The sequence below is a fragment of the Apteryx rowi genome, unplaced genomic scaffold (assembly GCF_003343035.1).
Source record: "Apteryx rowi isolate R43461 unplaced genomic scaffold, aptRow1 scaffold_1058, whole genome shotgun sequence".
Taxonomy (NCBI): domain Eukaryota; kingdom Metazoa; phylum Chordata; class Aves; order Apterygiformes; family Apterygidae; genus Apteryx; species Apteryx rowi.
This window is the reverse complement of record NW_020447262.1, coordinates 9135-30111: the sequence shown is the minus strand read 5'-3', so window position 1 is coordinate 30111 and position 20977 is coordinate 9135. Positions and strand designations below refer to the sequence as shown.

At 38.8% G+C, this 20977-nt stretch overlaps 1 protein-coding gene across 1 annotated transcript; it reads left to right on the top strand.

Annotated features, from left to right (window-relative positions):
- Positions 1-2449: 2449 nt before the first annotated feature.
- LOC112967787 (cyclic AMP-responsive element-binding protein 5-like) lies at positions 2450-15147 on the top strand (the record flags this gene model as incomplete). Its single annotated transcript, XM_026069312.1, has 3 exons — positions 2450-2516; positions 5611-5704; positions 15026-15147. Coding segments are annotated over exons 1-3 (270 nt in total), but the record flags the coding sequence as incomplete, so codon positions are not given.
- Between the last annotated feature and the right edge of the window lie 5830 nt (positions 15148-20977).

Genomic DNA, 20977 nt, shown 5'->3' with positions numbered 1-20977 from the left:
TTATATAAATAACCTTGAGAATTGTTCAATTGTTACCAGAGCATGTAGTTATGGATTTAGGGACCTAAATCCCAAGCTCTCAGCAGGAGGAAGAAAAACCTTATATTTGAAGTCCTCAATAGTCAATAAGAAAACAAAACCAGAATAATTCCTGGTAGTGTTTTGAAATTCACTTGTACACTTGGAATCGGAGTTGTTACTCTCTGTTTTCTTTAACTGGGTATCATCCCTTGTTCTGCAATTGAAAATGCAGTTGTCGCTCTCCCCTGAGGAGGACAGAGGGGGGTAACACAAGCGTTTGGCAGGGCTTCAGTTGCAGGAGTAATTGAGATATCAGATAAAGCCTTTCATTAGCCGCACATAACTTTTTTTTTTTCCTGCCCTGTGAAAAGGTCTTTAGGAAAGACAACATCCCAGGGTCACACACCATAAATAGAGGTGGATTTAAAAATCAGACTAGCTGGAGGTTTTGTTTTTGTTTTTSTGGGGGTTTGTTTGTTTAGTCAGTTATCTCTGCACTGCTTGTTTCTTTCAGGCAGTATAGCGTAATTCGGAGAATTTTTATTGCTTCACCTCTTAGCAGCCTGTCTATGCACAGACTGGAACTGAAATAACTGAAATTAGAAGTAATTTAACACCTTTAGTTATTTTAGTACAAGCCTTTATGTGAGCATACTCTTTCATTTCTGATTATGAGTATCCTATTTCAGCTTAATATAGATGTAAGTTAAATCAAAACAGGATATGAATAATCTTAAAGGAGTAAATTAGGTACAATTGTAATTATTTCAGTTCCAGTCTTGTGTAGTTAGTTTAGACCTGAGTTAGGGTCTTTCTTACCATCCRATTGTATTTGGTGCAATAAATCACTGGTCTCAGGCCAGGTTTTGGTAGAGATGTCCATACCAAAACCCCCCAGTTGGTGCTAATTACCCCCTCGAGGGAGAGCATCCCCACGGAGGTTAGAGGTCACATGAAAATAGAGACATTCTTCTGGATGGTGGTGCTGCTGGGAGTCAGTGGAGACCCGCAGCTGGTGCTCTGCTGACTTTTTTTTTTTTTTTTTGGTCATAGGTAGGATATATTCTGTAAATCTAGTGCTATCCACCACTGTAAATTTAAACTAAAAGGGAGGGGGGGGGAAGAGAGTAATTGTCATCTGAATTTTTTTTTAACTAGAGAACTTACATTACTGAGAAATGATTGCTGTAAGTACAGGTCTGTGATGATGATAAAGTTCACAGTGTATTTACTGTTTGCAGGGGAAGGCAGGAACTTTTCTGGAAGTAAAGCTTCTCTAGCAACAAGTGTTAAATGTGGTAAAGGTATTTCTGATAACTGGAAGCAATGCACTGTGGTTTTAAAACATGACAGTAGGGTAGAGTAATCTTAGCTCTTGTCCTTCTGCCAGTTTTTGCAGCTTTAGAGTCAAATTTTGCTTCTCCACTAAAATATTAGTCTTTGCTTTGTTGTATGAAGGACCCACACAAACACAACTCTGGTATTTTTTTGAAGTGGGGCTGCGATGAGACTGAAGGTTAACTTTTAAGGCATACTATAAGCAAAAGACATATGTTGTGCTCTAAGGCGGGTCGGCTGTTATATTCTAGATTGTAAYGCCAATTGTAAGAACAGGCTCAAAACATTCAGAAAGAAGTGATGTATTTACTTTTAAGTCCTATAATGTTAGTATAAATGATTTTGTCCATTCTGGTTGGGGACACTGCTGTAATACTGACCCAAATTCAGTTGTGTTACTGTATTCTGAGGGCAAATGCTTTCCCCCACCTGTGATTATTCAAGAGCCAGGAGCTTTGCCCCAGGCTTTAGTTCAAAATAGAGAACTGCAAGTGCTATGGGGCTGTTGCAGTTTTGCCTCTTGGCTTCTCAAGCTCCTTGGGATCTGGTAGATCTTTTAAAGGACATTGATGGACATTTGTCCTGTGTGTRCAGAGCGTGTATACAATATAATATATTTAAGTTATTAATATTGAACAATATGAATAAAGACCTTCAGAAAGTGTGTTCTTTCTCTGAAATAACCTAGACGTCTGGTTTTAATATTGTTCAGCAGGAACTGAAGAAGGAAAGGTAAAAACTCTTAATTCAAGATCTTTCTGAGCAGACATGGTCTTATCTAATAACAACACTGAACATATGTTTTTTTCTGAGGCAGGATTTCTGCTGTGAAAGCCTAATGGATTTTTTTCTTCCTTCAAAGTAAATATGTGCTCAGGAAGGAGTAATAAGAACTTAGACTGTAGGGAGCCTGCTGAATATTAGCAAATTTAGTAATGTGAGGATGAGAACTTCTTTCTGGTCTATTTGGGAGTTTGAACTAAAAACACAAAACTTGAAGATTGTATGTTGCATGCATGTGTGAAGTTTAGAATGTGTATATTCAAAGGTTCCCTTTCTTTCCCCCTCCCCCTTTTAACATGTAGATTTATGAGGAATCAAAGATGAACTTGGAGCAGGAGAGGCCTTTTGTCTGCAGTGCCCCAGGCTGCTCACAGGTGAGTGGAGTCAGCGGTGATATTAATTGAGTCCTCAGCACTAGCTCTGGCTTGTATAATGCCTCCTGATGTATTAACACATGTCTAATAGTAATGTGTGTTTTGTTTTTTTTAAGTCCTTCCCCCCAACTCCCTCCTTGCCCCACAAGATAGTATTACAAAATGTTTAAAGCAAACTATTCAAGAGTGAGTTGGTAAATGTGCTTTTTCAAGCTGCTTCTGTTCCTTCCCTTGCCCCTAACTCCAATGTTTCAAGCCAGGTATTGCAAATTCCTTTAATGGTTAGCAAGAGAAGACACACTAGGAGGGAACACATTTGTCTTTCTTTCTTCTGCTTATGTGTACAATGCAATAATTATATTCCCCTGTGGATATGGTTACTCTCCTGTTTCTTTTTTTTTTTTTTTTGTGTGTGTGTGTGTAATCCTTAAACACAGTGCTGTCGTATTAGCTAATATTTTTATTTTTGAGAGATCTTCCTACTAAATGTCCTCTATTTAAAATGTAACCTATAGATAAGTTTTGCCCGAGGATGTTACATGTGGGATTCCTGTTGACTTGACTGGTGATCTGCCATGTGCTTCTGAGGGTACAAAACAACCTGTAGCATTAGATGTTTGATCATCTTTAAAAAAAAGAAAAAAAAAAAGAGGGATTTTACCTGTTTAGATTTTGAATTGAGTCTTAAGAGTTTCTTCTGCAAAATCGATAACATCATCTCTTCCCTTGCAGTGATGAGGGAAGTTCCATGTGTAGCACTTCTGATCCTAATTTTGTTCAGTGACAAGAGTTTGCAAGTAAAATCTCCAGGCAAGGACATATTTTGGGTTTTTGCCACAGACCTCCTATATACATCTGTTTTAAGTGATTTAGCTTACCCATTTCCCAGATTCCCTCTCTTTTAATGAGGGTAATATTTTCCTGCTTTAACTATATGTTGAAAGTTTTCAGCTGGCTAATATTTTTACAACCCTTTAGGTTCCCGTGATAGAACGATGGATGAACGAAGTATTGTGAGATTATTACTGGAGTGTAGGTGYTGATTTCAACAAGAGTTGAAATAAGAAAGGGAGAAGCTTGAGATGAGGTTAACAGCTGGCCGAGAAGCTTTTGCCATTCAGTTAAATGGGAGAAGGCATCTTGTTGGTTGTCCCTCTAACTGAGGATTTGTCACTTCTGACCTCCACATCCACCATTCTATCACGGAGATAGTATAAAAATATCTGAGTTCTATAGTCAAAATTTATTTACCTTTTTGTTGAATCTTAAAACTTACTTCCACTCAAATCAGTGGACTTGAACCTGTTAGCAATTAAGTTCCTCAGTGGAGTGGAAGCTAATACAAATGAGCTCCATTAGGTATTCAGAGACAGGTTTTGTGGTACACTGTTATGATTTGGGAAGATGAGCAGTCTATGGGTGACTTCATCTTTTCAAAAAGCATTTCAAGTCTCATTTCAAAACGTGATTTCTGTCTATTGTAAACCAGGAATTGGCAGAAGTGTATACAGTAGATCTGGCTAACCTGTTCAGGGACTTGCTTCTCCGTATCAGTCACTGCATATATCTGAGGGGTGAGCAAGTTGGTCTTTTGCACAAGGAAGAAAATAGATTTATAGAAAAGACACAGTCTGGACTGAAGGAATAGCTTCAGTCACACAAGGCCCTCTATAAGCCCTGCCAATCTCACCCTGAAGAGAGAGCACAGTGTTCCATGAAGGAAAATTTCATTTCCATGAGAAGAACCGTGTTTTTTTCTCACAATATCATTGAGCAAGTTCTTTCACATATTCCATTTGTTCTTAACGTAAATTTTTAGTGCTGCGTTTCTTCCAGATGAGTAAGCAATGAACCAGGATTTCACAGAGAGGAAAAGGTCTTTGGGATTTTTTTTTTTTTTTCCAGAAAACTCGTTCCCATTATTTATCCTGCTTTGTCTATGGCCTTAAAGAGATTCTCGGAAGGTGTAATGTACTGCAACTATTTATACTATAGCCACAAGCAAAGTCACTTATCCAAGAATATACTATGTTGAAAGCATTGTGTCACTTTAACTCTGTTATTGCCAGTTTTTGACATTCTGCTATGTACCTGTTGCTTTAAAAAGCTGTTAATTTTTTTTTTTCCCCAAGCTATGATAATATATCTTTTGGCCTTTACTAGCCCTGAAATAACCCTGTTAAAACTACTGCAGTAGCAAAGGCCTGTGTACACACCTTCTGGTGAAGAAAACTTAACAGAGCTTTTGGGCCCTTAGACCCTAAGKGTTCAAGTGCTTGTGCATTTATTCAAGTTCATCTTTTCTTGTTCAGAAGAAGCTGTTTGTTGTAGCATTCTGTTATCAGACTATGTAATAAAAATGTTAGCACACTTACTGGATTCTTACAAAGTGTGGCCCTTCATCATCTCTACTTGACAAAGGGAAGGAAGTCAATTCAGTATCATAAAGGATCATAAATAGTTGTTAGATACTGAGCACTGTTGCACTGTCAGTTTAAATCAAGTTGATGTATCAGACTCCTCCAGATACAAAGATGCATTTTGCCTGAATACTTTTACAAAAGCCTGGCTTCTCTGATTATTGTTATTGCTGTTCAGCAGTACAGGTTGCAGAAAGATGCAAAAGCAGAAAAATCCAGTAAAGAGATTTAAGATATCCTGCATTACTTTGCATTTGCCGTGGGCTAAGAGCGTACACAACAGCAGTTATCACAGTTCTGCAGGCACGTKATAACTTGTGAAGCTGTGGTAACTGGAGCGTGTGTCTGAGACCCTTGGAATCCAAGACTTGGTCTTACAACTTTTTCAAGCAAATGCACTGCACTTTTCTGTGTGTAACCCCAGAGAGCACTGCACCAAATATGTTTCTAAGCAGAGTACAGAGGTATTTGTTACTCATATTCACTTGCATTTTCAAACACTCTGTTGCTGTTCCTGTACTGTTTGGATGGCTGGGTACATTTCCTTCTCTCTCTCATTTTTGAAATTCTGTCCAATGCCAGAAGTTTATTAGCGAATTAAATTCTTCTTTTTTTTTTTCTTCCTTCCTTTCTCTCTCTCTCTCTCTCTCTCTCTTTCTGTGTTTGCCTGACAGCGTTTTCCAACAGAGGATCATCTGATGATTCACAGGCACAAACATGAAATGACTTTGAAGTTTCCTTCAATAAAAACAGATAATATGTTATCAGGTAAGAAGACATGAATTCAAGAGTCAAGATAACTATTCAGATGATGTTGAAAGCATGACTCCTACTGGAAAGCTACTGGCAAAATACCTCCAAGATTGGTTTAACACCCCCCCTCCCCCCCAGCTCCAATTAAATAACAAGTAGAGATGGAATAAGCTCGAATGTGTATCTTTGGACAGAAAGACAGCTGCCATTCTTATGCCTTCCCACAGGTTTGGCATGAGAGGAAGAGAGATTGCAGAACCTCAGCCATGCTGGCAGCTCTATCACTGACTCCCTTGTCAACATGCCAGTGAAATACAGGCACTTTAGAGTATTTCACCTGGGAGCCCAGCAGTGAGTGTGTTAATGAAGTGCATTTATACCGTTCTCACAAGACTCACTATTTTAACTCTGACAAGCTCACTTCAGCAACCCTAATGTGCCACATCATTAGAGTCGCCTTTATAAAGACCTGCCCACTTTAAATAGCTGTAAATCCTCCAGTTGAAGAAAGGTAAAACAGTGGGTAATATCCAACACTCTTTCCCCCAAAGTTAATCATCTCTCTCCAGTTCTCCCATCATGCACAGATGTTATGGGGTACAGAACTATCCTTATGTGCAATTACAGCCTATAGTTTCTGATGTGGTTTTCTCATATTCCTGTCTGAGTATCCACACATTGGTGGCTTCCTAGCATTCAGTAATTGCTGGGTAAATTCACAGGCATAAAGCTAATCTTAATCTTACTGCCTCTCTCCTCTCCTGTTCACTTTCCTATTGTATATTCCTTGGGCTGTGCAATTGATACTTAGGAATAATATTACTAGCATTTTTCAGGTTTCAAAGTAATTGTGGGGAGGAAACTTTGATGCAAATGTATGTGTGGATGTTAACCAGTTTTTGATACTTCCCTTTGAAATAGGCTTCTTATAGGTAAATTGTGCCTGTTGTAATCTAAGAGTACCGACTCTCAGCAAAAGTTCCTCCATCTCTGATCATTCTGGGTACAAATATAGTAATTGGGGGGGATCTCAAGCAGCCTATTTTATGGATGAACCCCAGGAAATCATATTTGGGTATCAATTACTTGCAATTATTTCATTTGGGTTTTTGTTTTGTTGGTCTTCTGCCTATGGGACTTTAGGTACCAGTGAAAAATCTGACAGACCCCATCCCAAATTGAATTTCTTTTTCTCTTACTCTGGAAAATGCCATAGTGGACTAAGTTTAGAAAGAAGCAGTACACAGCACATTGGAGAGTAGGGCCTATAAAGTGTGTGCATGCCAGCTATGCCCACAGAATCCTGTGCTTGCAAGCACGAATGAGAAAATGCTGCCCTTGCACTTGGCAGTGTCCTCTGGCAGTGAAATTGCTTGAAGACAACTGTACTTTGGGCACATTCACCCCGTGAAAATGCTCACTTTCCTTAGAGCTTTCTGTTTGGCAAGAGTCTTGCTCTAAGGCAATTTCTAAGGAGTATATTCTGTCATCAGGAGTYCCCTGAGTGGAATAGCTCCATTTCTGTTTGGTAACTTCTGTGATATAGCTGTCCTCCTTCCCATGGATTGCTTTCCTGGTGAATGCTTTGAATGGCTTCCAGGATTCCCATCAATAGTGTAACCATGCAGTTAGCCAACTCAGTATGTAGAAATGCAGAATTTTGTGGCCAAAATGGCTATAAGATTGTGTTTGAGGGGTATATTTTTTATGTTTTATGTATGAATATCCTGTGTGGTAATGAAAGAGTAAAAAACTGCTCATGTTCTCAAAGACTATGGTGAGTGTATCTGACCACAATGGCCTGACAACCTGGTGCTCTCATGTATGATTTTTCTTTTATGTTCATTTGGTGGATTTGTTTGGTGTTTTGCAGTCCTTAGTTTGGAAGCATCATAGATCTTCTACTCTCTGCTCAAAGACATTGAAAAATAGTTGTTTCATTACCCGCCTAAACCCTGGGGAAATCTAAATACCTTAAAGTTTAAGATGTTTTATTCTTAGATTTCATAATGAAAAATTAATGATATGTGGAAAAAAGAGACAGACTTTTCTCTTAGACATTTGTCTTCATGTCTCCCTTCTTGTTTTTTTGCATTTTTGCTCATTTGATTCTTGAGGGGGAGGGAGAATTGTTTCTGTCATCAGTAGATTCAAAGAAGCAATTGCCCTATAATAAGCCAGGTGCAGTGTTAGCGTGTAGTGTGTGTGTGTTTTAAGCTGCCTTGAAGTTAGATTTTCTCCTTTTTTCCAGTATATTGTATACTATCTTTTAATGTGCCCTTTTGTATTTGAGTCTCTTCAGTATTCCAAAAAGAATACTGAACACTTTTAAGTAACTAGTGCACAAAAAATAATATTCTGTATGCTTTAAGATAGTATTAAAATTATTTATACTGTTTCGAGACAAAGCTAACCCCCAGTCTGGGGTCACTGTAATGTCAGTAATATTTAACACACAATAACCATTCTGTATTCTATGAACTATTATTGGAGATAGTCACTAAAATTGCAGGGCTGTTGATCTTGTACCAACACATCTTAGAAACTGAACAAAACATGACTCAAGAAGTAGGAACATGTTTCTAGTGTGTGAAATGTGTGCTGGGTTATGAAATACAAATTTGTAAGTGAGAGGTAAAGTCAAAATATGTTGTTGTATGGGCRGGGTCAGTGTTTAATAACCAATGTTACATGACCTGATTGAAGCTATTGGTGCTATGCCGATTTATCAGGTATGTCTAGCCAAGAGCTTTCCTTGTTATCAACTGGTTCTGCTATATTTACAAGTTTTATTATATCTGGTGATTCCTGAACTAATTTAGAAACTCCGGGTACATACATACACTAAATAGCTATGTTCTCTGACTGTTTAAGTGGAAAGGAAGTCCATTAGAGGCATTTCATTAAAATGCAAGTGATTCTTCTGTCGATAACTTGACATTCATTTTAAAAGACGGCAATAAGATTGTAATGTTAGTTATTCCTTTTTGTGTGTGTATTTTTTGTCTGAGTGTTTGAAAGCTTTGTTTGACTATGGATATAGAGTCATTGATGGTTTCCATTTTCACATTTCTTAGCCAAGAAAGAACTGTTTGAGATAATACATAATATCTTGTCTAAGTTTTGTATGCTAGTCATCGTTGCAGGAAAGTTTGTAGTTAGTTTGACTGAGATGAATGCCATCTCTCTGCTGTTGTGCTGACTAAACATTACATTGCTGTGAAGCTCTGCATTTTGTGCATGTCAAAGGTTTTTTTTGTTTTCACAGCACTGAAATATTAATGACTATGGGACAGATTGTTCCCTCCAGGTGAGTGCTGAAAGCTGAGTTGAACTGAGTTTTGGGAGGAGGTATGCTGAGATTCCCTTGGTATTAAATTTAAGAGGAGAGGGAATGAAAGCTTGCCATCTTTGAGGGGGAAAGAATTTGTTCCCAAAAGTGCTTCTAGCAGATGAAAGAGAGGCCAGGGTGATCTGTAGATGTGGAAAGCTTGTTTCTTTCTGATTCTATTTACTGAAATCCTATTGTCTAGATTTTTGAAGGTAAATCCCACTATGGAGATAGAAACAGTCTCCTCTAGATGAAAAGAGGTGTGTGGAAAAGGTAGTGCAATTACATTACTTTTTCCGGGTAATGCACATGTCAGTGAAGTAACTTATGTCATCCTTGGTTGAGCCATTTTCTTTCTCTTTGAGATTTACAAAGGGAGGTTTATCTAGATATGAATTTTGTGGAGTGCAAAATGAGTGGATATAAGGAAAAATTGTTTTGTCTGATTTCTTGTTCACTTTGGTGTCCCTTGTTTTACCAAGGAATGAAATGGAAAGTCCGTTGCACCTTCTTTTTCTAAAATTCAACTGAGGAGGTTCTGAGTGACCAGAAGAGATTAAAGATGTATTTTACCCAATGTGTGTACCCTCAGAGAAAGTCCAGTCAGCACTTTAAATGGTGAATCATTTAGCAGTAAAGTTCTTGGGAGCCCTCAACTGCGAGCTCCTCTGTAAAGGCAATTCCACCAGATACGACTGAGTGCATCTCTGCCTCCTCTGCGCTTCCATCACTTACTTGAGGTGTCATGGCCTTGAGTTTTCTGGTACACATGGGTGGTAACCTGCTGAATCCATGGAGAAACTTTGTTGAAATTCTCAGAACATTCCCCTATTCTTGTGGCTGCTTGATGGGCAGCCCTTCCAATTTCAGTGCGAGTCCTCTTACTCTGACTTTGTTATCATTGCATGAAAGTATAACATGGGTAAGTATATAAATTCAACAAAGCTCCACAGCTGAACAAGCCAGATGTCTATTATTACTGTGCATGAGACTAAACACTTTTTTTTTAAAGATGAAGAATCAAGTTACACACTTTGGAGCTGTGCTATTAGATATCTTTTACTGAGGATGAATAACATTTGCAGTAGTTTAATGGTCAATATAAACTTTAAAAATCTGGAAATTCTTTGTTTTTTTCCAAACGAAAGCATGTTTAGCATGGCTGTCCTTTGATTCTCCGGCTTTTTCTTAAACTGGTATCATGCTTTAATATTTCATTCATGCTTTGAGAGCTGAAATACTAGGATTCAGGCTAGTTTTACAAAATGCATTCTGGTAGATGATTCAAATAAACTCTCTGTATAACAAGTTAATGCTACATTTCCCTGGGATTGTATTTATTAAGGCTGTTGTTTTGACAGTAACTTATTGAGACTGAGTCTCATTTAAGAGGTTATTATTTCAGTAATTACAAAAAAACCCCAAGACCCACAGCCAAACATAGTGAATATCTAGTGAAATCTTTTTACTTTGCTGAAGACTCCAAATTTTCCACTGCCTTACCACATATATTTTCAATGAATTTAGAAAATCAAGGGTCATCACATCAAACACTGCGTTTGGGGTTAGGTTTTGAGGATGGTTAGCAGCCAATATATATTCAGTATAGCAGGCTCCAGCTAGAATCTGATTGTTGAGATTTTCTGAAATTCTCTCCTATAAAATACAACAGGTTGACTTGGAATCTGCAAAGATTAGACAGTTCAAGCTTTCTTTTTTTTTATTCTCCAGTTACATTTTTGAGATCTATTTAAACTTAATGTTTCTTGCAGCCCATCTGCAATGACCATGTAAACAAACAGGCTGATTACTCATTCAAGTAGCAGACCAAACAAGATATTTATCGCCTAGTTGCAAGTTTGACAGGTTCTGTGTTCAACCTAGTGATAAAGACTAGATAGAAATAACTTCCTAAGCAATTATTGGATGGCAAAGGTTGGGCTGTGAAGCTACATTTGGCTAGAGGTGGGTGCCTGAAAGCACAGTAAACTAGTTGTGGTAACAGTTGTGGATGGGAAGATTTTATTCATTGAGCAGTCTGACTGAACTGTGACTGCTCAGTGTAACAGCCAAATATCTAGGGTTAACCCAAACTGACCTGAATCCCAAGTGATCCGGTTCAAAATGCAGCTTGGGCCATTAAAGGTCTGGGTTGTCTGGATCACAGTGTGCATGTAGGACAGCTTCTGGCAGTAACCTGTGTGTCCTCACTGGGAAAGCTGAGGTGGTGCTAGTTCTGTCTGAGTTTTGTTCCAGTTGGGTCGGCATATCTAGTTGCTGAAGTGCAACAAATCGTAGCCCTGTTCTTGGTGAGCCTGTAATAGTTGTGGGTGCTAGTGATAGATAGCAACAAAAGATTTGTTTGTACCAAACAGGGAAGAGTGAGGTCAGGCACAAGCTGTTGGAACTRTTAATACATTTTTAAGTGCTGAGATTTAGGAATATTTTATTAATTTTGGGAGACCTGAATGTGTAACCTAAGCTAGGGTCTCCTTTGTGATATTGTTCCCAAATAAAACATGAGGGCTTGCCTAATTTAGGAAAAGAATTACTGTGGTGTTTGGAGTAGTGTCTTCTACTAGGAGTGCTCCAACCTCCTGAGGGAGAATTGGTGTTTTCCAAGGGCAAARTGTTTGGTTGCCGCAGAAGCAAAGAAAGCCCGCTGGCATTGGTAGCCCCAGAAGTCCTGAAGTCCAGAAATCAGTGGACACGGTGTAAGTACAGTGTAACTACTGCACTATGTAATGTCTCAACATTATAAAGTCTGATTTTTTTGTCAATTATGCTGTCATATAAATGCACAGGTTTCATGGACCTCTGGTTTCTATGAATGTTGAAAGATGAAGTAGCATAAGGTAGAAAGGTGGGTCTTGGTGTACATCTGATTTAGTTGGCTTTCAGAAGGTCTGCAGGTGGGGTTTTGGAGTGGTTGCTGGGTGGGTGCTTTTTTGTTTATTTGATTTTTGGACAGTAGGAGGAGGGCTGTCTGTTTAATGAAATGTTGTTCTGAACTGTTGCCAGTCTGATTTCTGGACCATAGAAACTACAATAACCATATAGGGAGATTGCGGTAACCGTTTATGATGACCATATCAATATGTAAGTGGTGTAGATAGTGTTACTAATCTATCAGCTCTAAGGCTGTTAGATAATAAATCAAGACAGTTAATTGGAAAGATTGTCCTCTGAAGCTCACTGTAGGTAACACAACATATCTGATTTCCTCGGGCTGTTTGTGATACAAAAGGACCGCATTCAACATGTGCAGAAGGAGGCAGAACGAAGCCTTTGTGCATTTGAAGACCTGTTCTTGGTCTGGGTTGCCTGTTTTCACTGTTGAAATGGATTTATTTCACTGTCTCTTACTTTCATGGAATAGATGCTGAACACATCAGGAGCAACTATACTGACTTTAGCTGCATATGCCTTAGAAATACTTTGTTATCCATTATGTAGCCTCTGATCTAATATAGCCTCATGTAGTAACACCTGATTTCTTGACCAGCTAACAAGACCCTGTCTATGTTAGTGTTCCCTTACCTGTTTAAAAAAAAAAAAAGTGGGTTCAAGCAACTCTGAAGCAAAGTTAAGAATTTGGTTTGAGTGACAGTGGTGCCATCAACTTCTTTATGGAACCCTAAATTCACATTTTGGTCATGAAAATGATACCTTGCTTATACAATATGGTTATATCATTGCCTAAGATATGACATTTCATATGTTTGCCTAACATTCAAATATTAACATCCCTTTTATGTCCAGAAAGACTTGGCAATGATTATCTTTCTGTTTTTCTACAAAGTAATAGTGTTTTTTCACTGAAATAATATTTCATCCTTTTTGGAAATAAAATCTATTTCTCTGGATTTTCAGTGTACTTTGTCTCCAGTACAAATTGCAGCCCAAGGGCCAAAGACAACCCTGGTGTAAATCCTCTGAGTTCAGTGAGGTTACCCTAGAGATTAGTTTGGCACTACTTGTTTGGGGCATAGACCTGTAAAGTGCTGAGTGTCTTCAGCTCCCATTGATGTCAGCACCTCATTGACTCAATTCCTTACGCTGAGTTCCTGCAAGATTCTTGGAAAGTCTTATGTTCCTGTCTCTGGTAATACAGTAGTTAGCTGTGAAAACTAATAGATAAATATGTGTGCATTCCCAAACACTTGAGTTTTGTTTCCTTTAAGCTCACAAGTATAATACTGAGGCCAAAAGAAATAAAAACAGAATTTTAACATTAAGGCCTTGCTTCTTATGTTACATCAATATGTTCCATCAGAAATATGCATGCAGACCAGGGTCTGTGCCCTTAAATTACTTTAAAAGGTCAAAGCTGTAGGACCAGACATTCTAAAGGTGGAAATCAGCTTCACGCTGATTTTATAAAGTGGAGGATCAGCCCCTTAATTTCCAAGTGGAAACTGTATATCCTTTTGTATGTATTTCTTCTGTGCTGCCGTTTGTTTAGGGGTTGCTGTGTGTTTCTATGCTGATCATGTAATGTTCATTCTGTCTGGTAACAGTTCCCTGTAACAGGGAAATATTAGAACTTGACCCATCTTAGCTAGGCACAAGAAGCTAAACTTTTTCCCCAGAGCTCACTGAAGTGGGAAGCTTTTGTTCTGAGGTCAGAGTTGGCCCTGTATGGGCAACTGGGATTAGTGTAACAGGCACTYGTTTTCACTCTTTGTAGAATGAATTTCAAACAATAGGATAGTTGTAAATGACTACGCAGAAGATGATTTTTGAAGAGAGTTAGGACAATCTTTCCATAAGTCTTATTTCCATAAGACTGGGTACTGCAATGCAGCTTGAGCTGGACTGGAAACTAGGAAAGGAGGAGCTAAGATGGAAGAGATTTTTCTTTCCTATGCTGCTCCATCACAGCCTTTTGCTTTCTAAGTCTCTTTTGCCTGGAATGAAAGGAATGTCGCTGTTTTTTGTGTGTAAAGCTGATAGAACCATATGGACTATCCCTCATCTTTGTTAACAGGGCTCTGTCTTGTAATTATTTGGGGATGGGGAAGCTGAGGTAGAGTGGTTAAGAACTTGCTTCAGAATGAATGGAGTTAGCTCAGAGCTGACTTTTATATGAAGAGTTCTTGGTTCCCAGCTTTGGGCTCAATTTTCACTTTCCGGAGAAAGACAGACCTGAGTTATCAGCAAAACAACAGTCTACTGGGCAATTTTACTTGCCTTATTTATAGGTTTTGGAAAGGAGGCTGAAAACCTTGTACGTATACTTGAGCCCCTCCTGCCTGTAGCGTTAARGAGAACACTATCCTTCCCTGAATTATTTTTGAGGAGGCAACAATTTTCTAGAATGAAGGCATGCACTAAAAATCTTTTGACTTTAAATCCCATTGTTTTTATGATTTTTCAGCACTTTTAGATTTAAAAAAAAAAACAAGAATACTGAAGCTTATTTGTGGTCAAATTTAATATTTCACAACTTTTTTTTAATGTCATTTCACTCCTTCAAAAATTATATTGGGAGCAATTCACTGAGCAGGACTTCTTTGCACCATGGCTTACTTCTAGTATGTTTCAGAATAAAATTGTGAATGTTTGAGGTGGTTTTCAAGCTGTGAAGGCATAACTAATGTGTATCTGCCACAGTTACCTGTGTGCTGCAGGGTAAATATGCGTTATCATATGTGCTGTGAGTTATTTTACATGCAATTATTRTAGGAGTTTTATGCACAGTTTTAGTGACCATTTGCACATGTTGAGGTTATGCACTTGTGTGTTAAGTGCTCTCTGAAAATCTGGCCTGTTGTCTTTCTGGTTGAATGATGACTGCTGCCTGTTCTCAGACACTGTTGGCAGTCATTGTCTGTCTACAGTGCGCAATGTCAAAATTCAGTGCCATGTGGTTTGTTGTCAGTGATGATGTGTAGGAGTGGGAAGGCATTGGCAAGTTAAATAGTCTGCCAAGAAAAGAGAGGTTCTGTCTCCCTCTCCTTTTAATATTGAATATCAAAGATTATTTCTTTTCATATTCTCAGATCAGACTCCTACACCAACACGCTTTCTGAAGAACTGTGAGGAAGTGGGCCTCTTCAATGATATTGATTGCTCCTTAGAGCAGGAATTTAGAAAGGCACAAGAAGAAGAGAACAACAAAAGGGTGAGTATTAGTGCATCAATCTCTTCCTGCCCTTTTTGGTTCCTTCAAACAAACATTTAAGGATACTGTGTGAAAGCAGATCTCTACTACCTGGTAGTAACCTTTTGGTTAGAAASTAGGTGGCACTGTAAGTTGTGACATGTTTTCTAAACTATTGAAAAGGTTGACAAAAAAAACTCCAAACCAAAAAAAGCAGCATTACATTTCCAAAAGCGTGTAACTGTTGTTGCCAGGGTTTGATTCCAAGTCCCTGCTTTTAAGTAAACTATATTACAAACCACACACCTCTTGAGGGAGAGGCTTGGGAAAATTATATCATCTTTGAAGTGAGGATTGCAAGCTTGCTCAAATGCATTACAGGGAAATGTGGATTATGAGGAGGCATTGACATTAAAAGGAAAAAGTTTTGCTCTTTCCCCTGCCGCACTGTGAGCCCCTGGTTTTTATTTGTCATCATTACCAGCTTTATCAGGTGTCTGCTTTTGTCATAAGGTATTCATACAGAAGGAGAAAATTTTAACTTTTAATACCTAGTAGATAATGTATCCCATTTCCAGTTAGCATTCTATTACTCTTAGTATCTGTAAGTTTAGGTTGTTTTATATAGGCCACTTTGTATGGGGTTAAGTATACTCCTATGCCCAAAGATTGTCCAAGTGTTTTGAGGGATCCTAACGAGCTGTTTAAACTTTCCTAGGATCTGTAAAAGAGCTTAATGTACTATAGAGGCCAGCAAGAAGTGATGGATGAAATTTTAACTTTTCAAGTAAGCATCCAAAGTTCTGGTTGCTTCTGAGAACTGAAATGCATGAATAATGTGGGGTTTCCTACAGGCTCATGTTGCTTCCTTCTTCCTCACTGCAGCCCTAAAACAAGCTACCAAATACTTCTCCTTCACATTGTTCCATTTTTATGCCTCTCTTTTGCCCTCTCCCATCTATGTAACTCTTGGAAATTCTCATGTAATATGTCCCCTGCTGCAGTACTTCCCCAGTTACTGAACATTGTGTTATTTGGCCTACATTTCATAGTAATCTTTATTTGTCTAATTTGAGCCTTATACAACACCACATGCTAAATGTGAGGAAAGAAGGCCATGAAGCAGCTATGGTGCTAAAACCAGAGGGCACTTTTTCTTACCTTGCCTTAGCATTATTTTGTCTTTCGGAGTGCCTGTGCCTCCAATTGCAAGTGCTTCCTGTATAGGGACTGTTTCTTATAGCTGCTGTTCTGTGTCATTTGTTTTGCTTGTCAGTTGTTGCTGCCCAATTCAAAATTCATACATTGAAGACATATGTATGCCTGAGTGGGTCCTGGGGCTTGCGAAATTTGAAGTTGGCAGCATTTAGGGACCTGCAGAAGGATCTTTGAAGTACTTTGAGGTCTGCAAGAGAAGGCATTAGAGGGCTTTTTGGAAGAAGAGGTAAGGATGATTGCTGAGACGCAGAAAGGGAGAGGAGGAATATAGAARGAATATGGGAAGGGAGACTAGGGGTGGTTTATTGGTGACTTATTGGGAAAGGAGTATAGAGAGAGTTTATTTAAGGCTCATAAGAAAGGAGACTCAGACAGATATAGGAGAAAAGAAGAGAAAGAGCAAGATGTAGTATGCTGATCAAGGAAAGAGAGTGTCCAAATGTGAGAGAGTTCAAGGTTTGGTCAAGGGCTGGGAAAATATCCCAGACAGTTTGATCTCACGGCTTTATTTGCAGGATGAATGGTAGGAAACAGCCATGTAATGACAGAAATGTGACTAATTTTATATTTAACTTGTTATACTTAGTTTCTTGTGTGCTGCAGAGGAGACTTGGCCAAAATCAAGGGGACCGTTTCTGTACGCTTGTACTTCTTTGCAAATTATCAATATTGAAGAAGACTCCTAAGCAGTTCTTACTGTATGGTAGTTGTTTTGTGGGAGTAGGAGATGAGGAAAAATCTACTGACTTGGGCTTCTGTGCAGCTAGCCAAAAATTACACAGTTTGATGCTGCAGGGTCCATTTCAGCTCACAAGGGGTAGTTGCACAATCTGATTAAAACCTAGACAGGGGCATCAGGTTACCTGATAATACCAGTTGTTTAAGGACCTCTGGATGTCTTATTCTGCCCTCCTTCTCCCAAGCCCTGCAGCTGCCATGGGCTATCTCCAGGGAGCAAAATGAATGATGGGGGGAGGGGGAAATCATTAAAAAAAAGCCAAAGTCCCACTAACTAGCTAACCTGTAACATTTGTTCTGTGTTTCCAATTAGTCTGCTGTATGTTCATTCTTACATTACCGACTGACTGTCAGATAGGAATCTGAAGCGGGCCCCAGTAGGGCTGTACGCAAATACAGGAGACAAAGGCCGCAACAGAAAGGGACTCCTTGGGCCATAGCTGCTGATAATGAAATGCTCCTAATGGCCTGTCCCTGGAATGCGAGTGCAGTGCAGCGTTCTCCTAATGCACTTACCAGCGCTGGGAGGCTAATAGCAGCAGCATGGAAATCTTTTAATGTCTCGGAAAAGTCTTCCAAAAATATTTTTGGTCAGGTTAATTTCTTTGGACTATGAGAGAAATGTTTATTTTAGTATATCGCTGTGGCTTAGCGCACAGCTTGACACTGAAATCTTATAAGAGAAAAACTTTTCTTCTGCTTGAGAGTCCTCATTTGAAAAGAGTCCTCAAAGAATACAGTCCAATTAGCTATATTCTTTCTTTTTTTCTTCTTCTTCTAAACAGGAGTCTATGTGTAGTCCATGAGAATTTGCTGTGATTAAGCTGGTTATGGGGACTGTTGACATTCCAAATTAGCTGTGAAGTGCTGAATGCACAGTCTTAGGAATAGTGCACATACCCTTTTTGGAAAGGTAGCATTGAGGGGAAAGTGCTTGAGTTAATATCCTAGCTGTGTAACTTGGAACAAATCACTTAATATCTTTCTGCCATAGTTGCTCATGTGTAAAATGGGAATAGCGTCTCTTTCTGCCTCCCATACTTCATACGTCTTATCTACAATGATTGTAAGTTCATCTGGCAAGGACTGTCTCTTAAAATATAGCTGGATTAGCCTTTTGCTTGAGAACTAGAGTGATAATGATGATAACGACCCTCAGGACCTGGACTGAAATGAGAATGGAAAAGTTATAAATGGAAATGAGATTGTCAGTGTTTTGGCTCCTCATGAGCCTGTGACATCAAATATTAGCTGGAAGTCCCTGTCTGAGAAAGGCTGACCCCCCCCCAAATGCAAGGGAATAGATCAGAAATAAGCGTATTGATAAGCGTATGAGAAAGGCTTTTTGCATCCTCTTGATGGCACTCCTCCTGATCCAAGCATCCGACCTGCCAAATTCACCACTGAGATTAGTATAGATAAAAGCATACCCATACTGTTTTTCCACTTGCAAAAGTGTAATTATTAAAGCTCTCAGGAGCCTGAGGCAGGCAGCAATTTACAGCTCTTCCCCAAGCAAAATTTGCAACCCAAACCAACAAGGTAGGCAGTGTTGGCAGATCAGATGATCATCTTAGCCTACTAGCTGCAGGTTTTAGGTTTACACTGCTCTCAGCATTAAGTATCCAAAGCATTTGTCATGGGTTATGTTTGCAGACCTGTGACCTTTGCTGCTACTGGATAGGACCTGCTGTCAGATCTTGTTCTGAGCATTAAAGTTGGGTTTGAGGGAATAATGTCAAACATGGGAAAAGCCAGGATCCATTGCTGAACAACTAATCATAGCTGTTGCTTCATTAAAATGCATTTTGCCTGACCTACCTGCATGAAATGAGAAAGAGTAGAAGTACACACACTGTAGCATGTAGGACACTACATCAAGAAACATTTAGAAATAGCAAGTTGAATATTTTCAATATGAGGGCATTTTTAAGATCATATTCTGCTTGTGCTAGAATTGCAATGCRTCACTTCCTGAGGCTTATCCTGAAATTTCTGAAATTTTCTGAACAGTACTTCATGTTGCAAGATAGTATGTAAGCTATACAAATGAAGCAGAGAAACCGCTATGTTCAAGTACAGCTTGGTTTTAATGTGGTTTGTTCACTGTCAGTTCAGGAAGCTGAAAGCCAGCAAGTCTTCTACATGACTTAATATTACTGTTCTAAGAATACTGTTGCACTGTAGTCACCTCACTGCTAGAAAAGCATCAGCAAAATGAGGTAGTCCAGCAAAAAAMCCCACAAATATAGAGCATTTGGTGGTTAAATACATTCAATCTACAGAAGGCTTTAAAAGCCTTAATATCCAGTTTAGTTGCATACAGCAAGAGATAATGCTATAGCCTGACGTGCCTTTGAAAGGCATAGATTTGGTTTATGCCTTCTGGTTTCTCGTTCGATCCTTTATACCACGATAGATTCCTGCATATCGGCATAAGAAGGCAGATAAAATGTACTTGTGTAATTTATGCCACCACGCCATTTACTGCTGAACTCAGTGATGCTGCAATCTCCAGAAGAGAAATTATGTGAATATCTTCTGATTGTTATACTTCTACGCTATCGGTTATGAGTATGGGTAGGACTACTGAATTCAAGCTGGGCTGAAAATAATAGAATCTGTCTTTTGAGCAGGTGTAGTTTGGAAGAAAATTTCACTTCATTTCCACACCTTAAATTCAAATTTTATGTTATGTATTCCTGGCCTAGAGGTTTTCCTCTTTGTCTTCTGAAATGTATGCAAACAGAATAAATGTGATGGATTTTGTTTGTTTAAATATATTTTAAAGGAAACCTCTTACATTTCAATAAGGGGAAAAATATAAATACAAAACCAGTGGCCCGAAGTTTGATGAAATAAGAACATCTGATAAGCATTTCTTGTGTTGCACAAACTTGGTGGGTTTTCCTGTTGTTTTTATTTTTTGGAGACTTTTAAGTGAGGAAGCAAACCAAACAAATGGCCTCCCAAAGGGCCTAATCATGTCTGTTATGTCAATAGGAGGAGAAACACGCCTTGGGAGACATGTTGCTCATCTGCAGCAGATGCCATTTTGAAATCTCCTGGTATTCCCAGTAGGAGAAGCTGCAAAAGCTGTGTTGGCTGGATAGAAGAAAACACACTTCATAAATACAATCTTACTTTAATCTCGTTATCATTTTGTTACAGCAGAAAGTTCACTCCTACAGACAGTCATTGTCAGTACAGTAGTTGAAACTAGCAGTGTAGTGAATGGAGCCCCTTTAACAGGCAAGGGTGATATTAAAGTAATATTGTACCATTATACTACAAGGAAAAAAAAGATCTTTACATTGATAGAGCATGTTGTATAAGTGTTTGGGCTTTAGAGGCCTATATTGGCACATGTAGTAGTGCTGACAATGCAGTCTGGTGAAAGAGAGGAACAAGGATGAAGGACTCATTATGGTGGTTGACTTTGCTGACAGACTACAAATTCAACATGGCTTATTAATGAGAAAGGGCTACCCTTCCAAGGAGTGCTCTCACCTGACTCTTTCTGGATTTCAAACGCAAGAAGCCCTGTATTTTTTTTTTTTCACTGGGTTATTTTGAGTTTTCATATGCATTAATTGCATACGGTTAGGACRGCTTATTGATTTGCTTTTATGGTCTCACCATTGGTTTATAAATCCCCCTGTTTCTTAATGATCAACTTACTTTTGCAACATTCCTCTGAAGAAGGCAAATGTTTTTTCTTTTATTTTCTAAGGAAATATAGAGTTTGGAAAAAAAGGTTTCCAAAGCTCCTTAGTAGCTAGACACCAAACTGATGGAATCAGAGGCGCGGAGTGAGAATTTCAAGCAAGTTGGGTCCTTTAAACCATTCTGCCAGGCAGGCAGCTTTCTGTGTCTTTTGGTTCCTAAATATCTT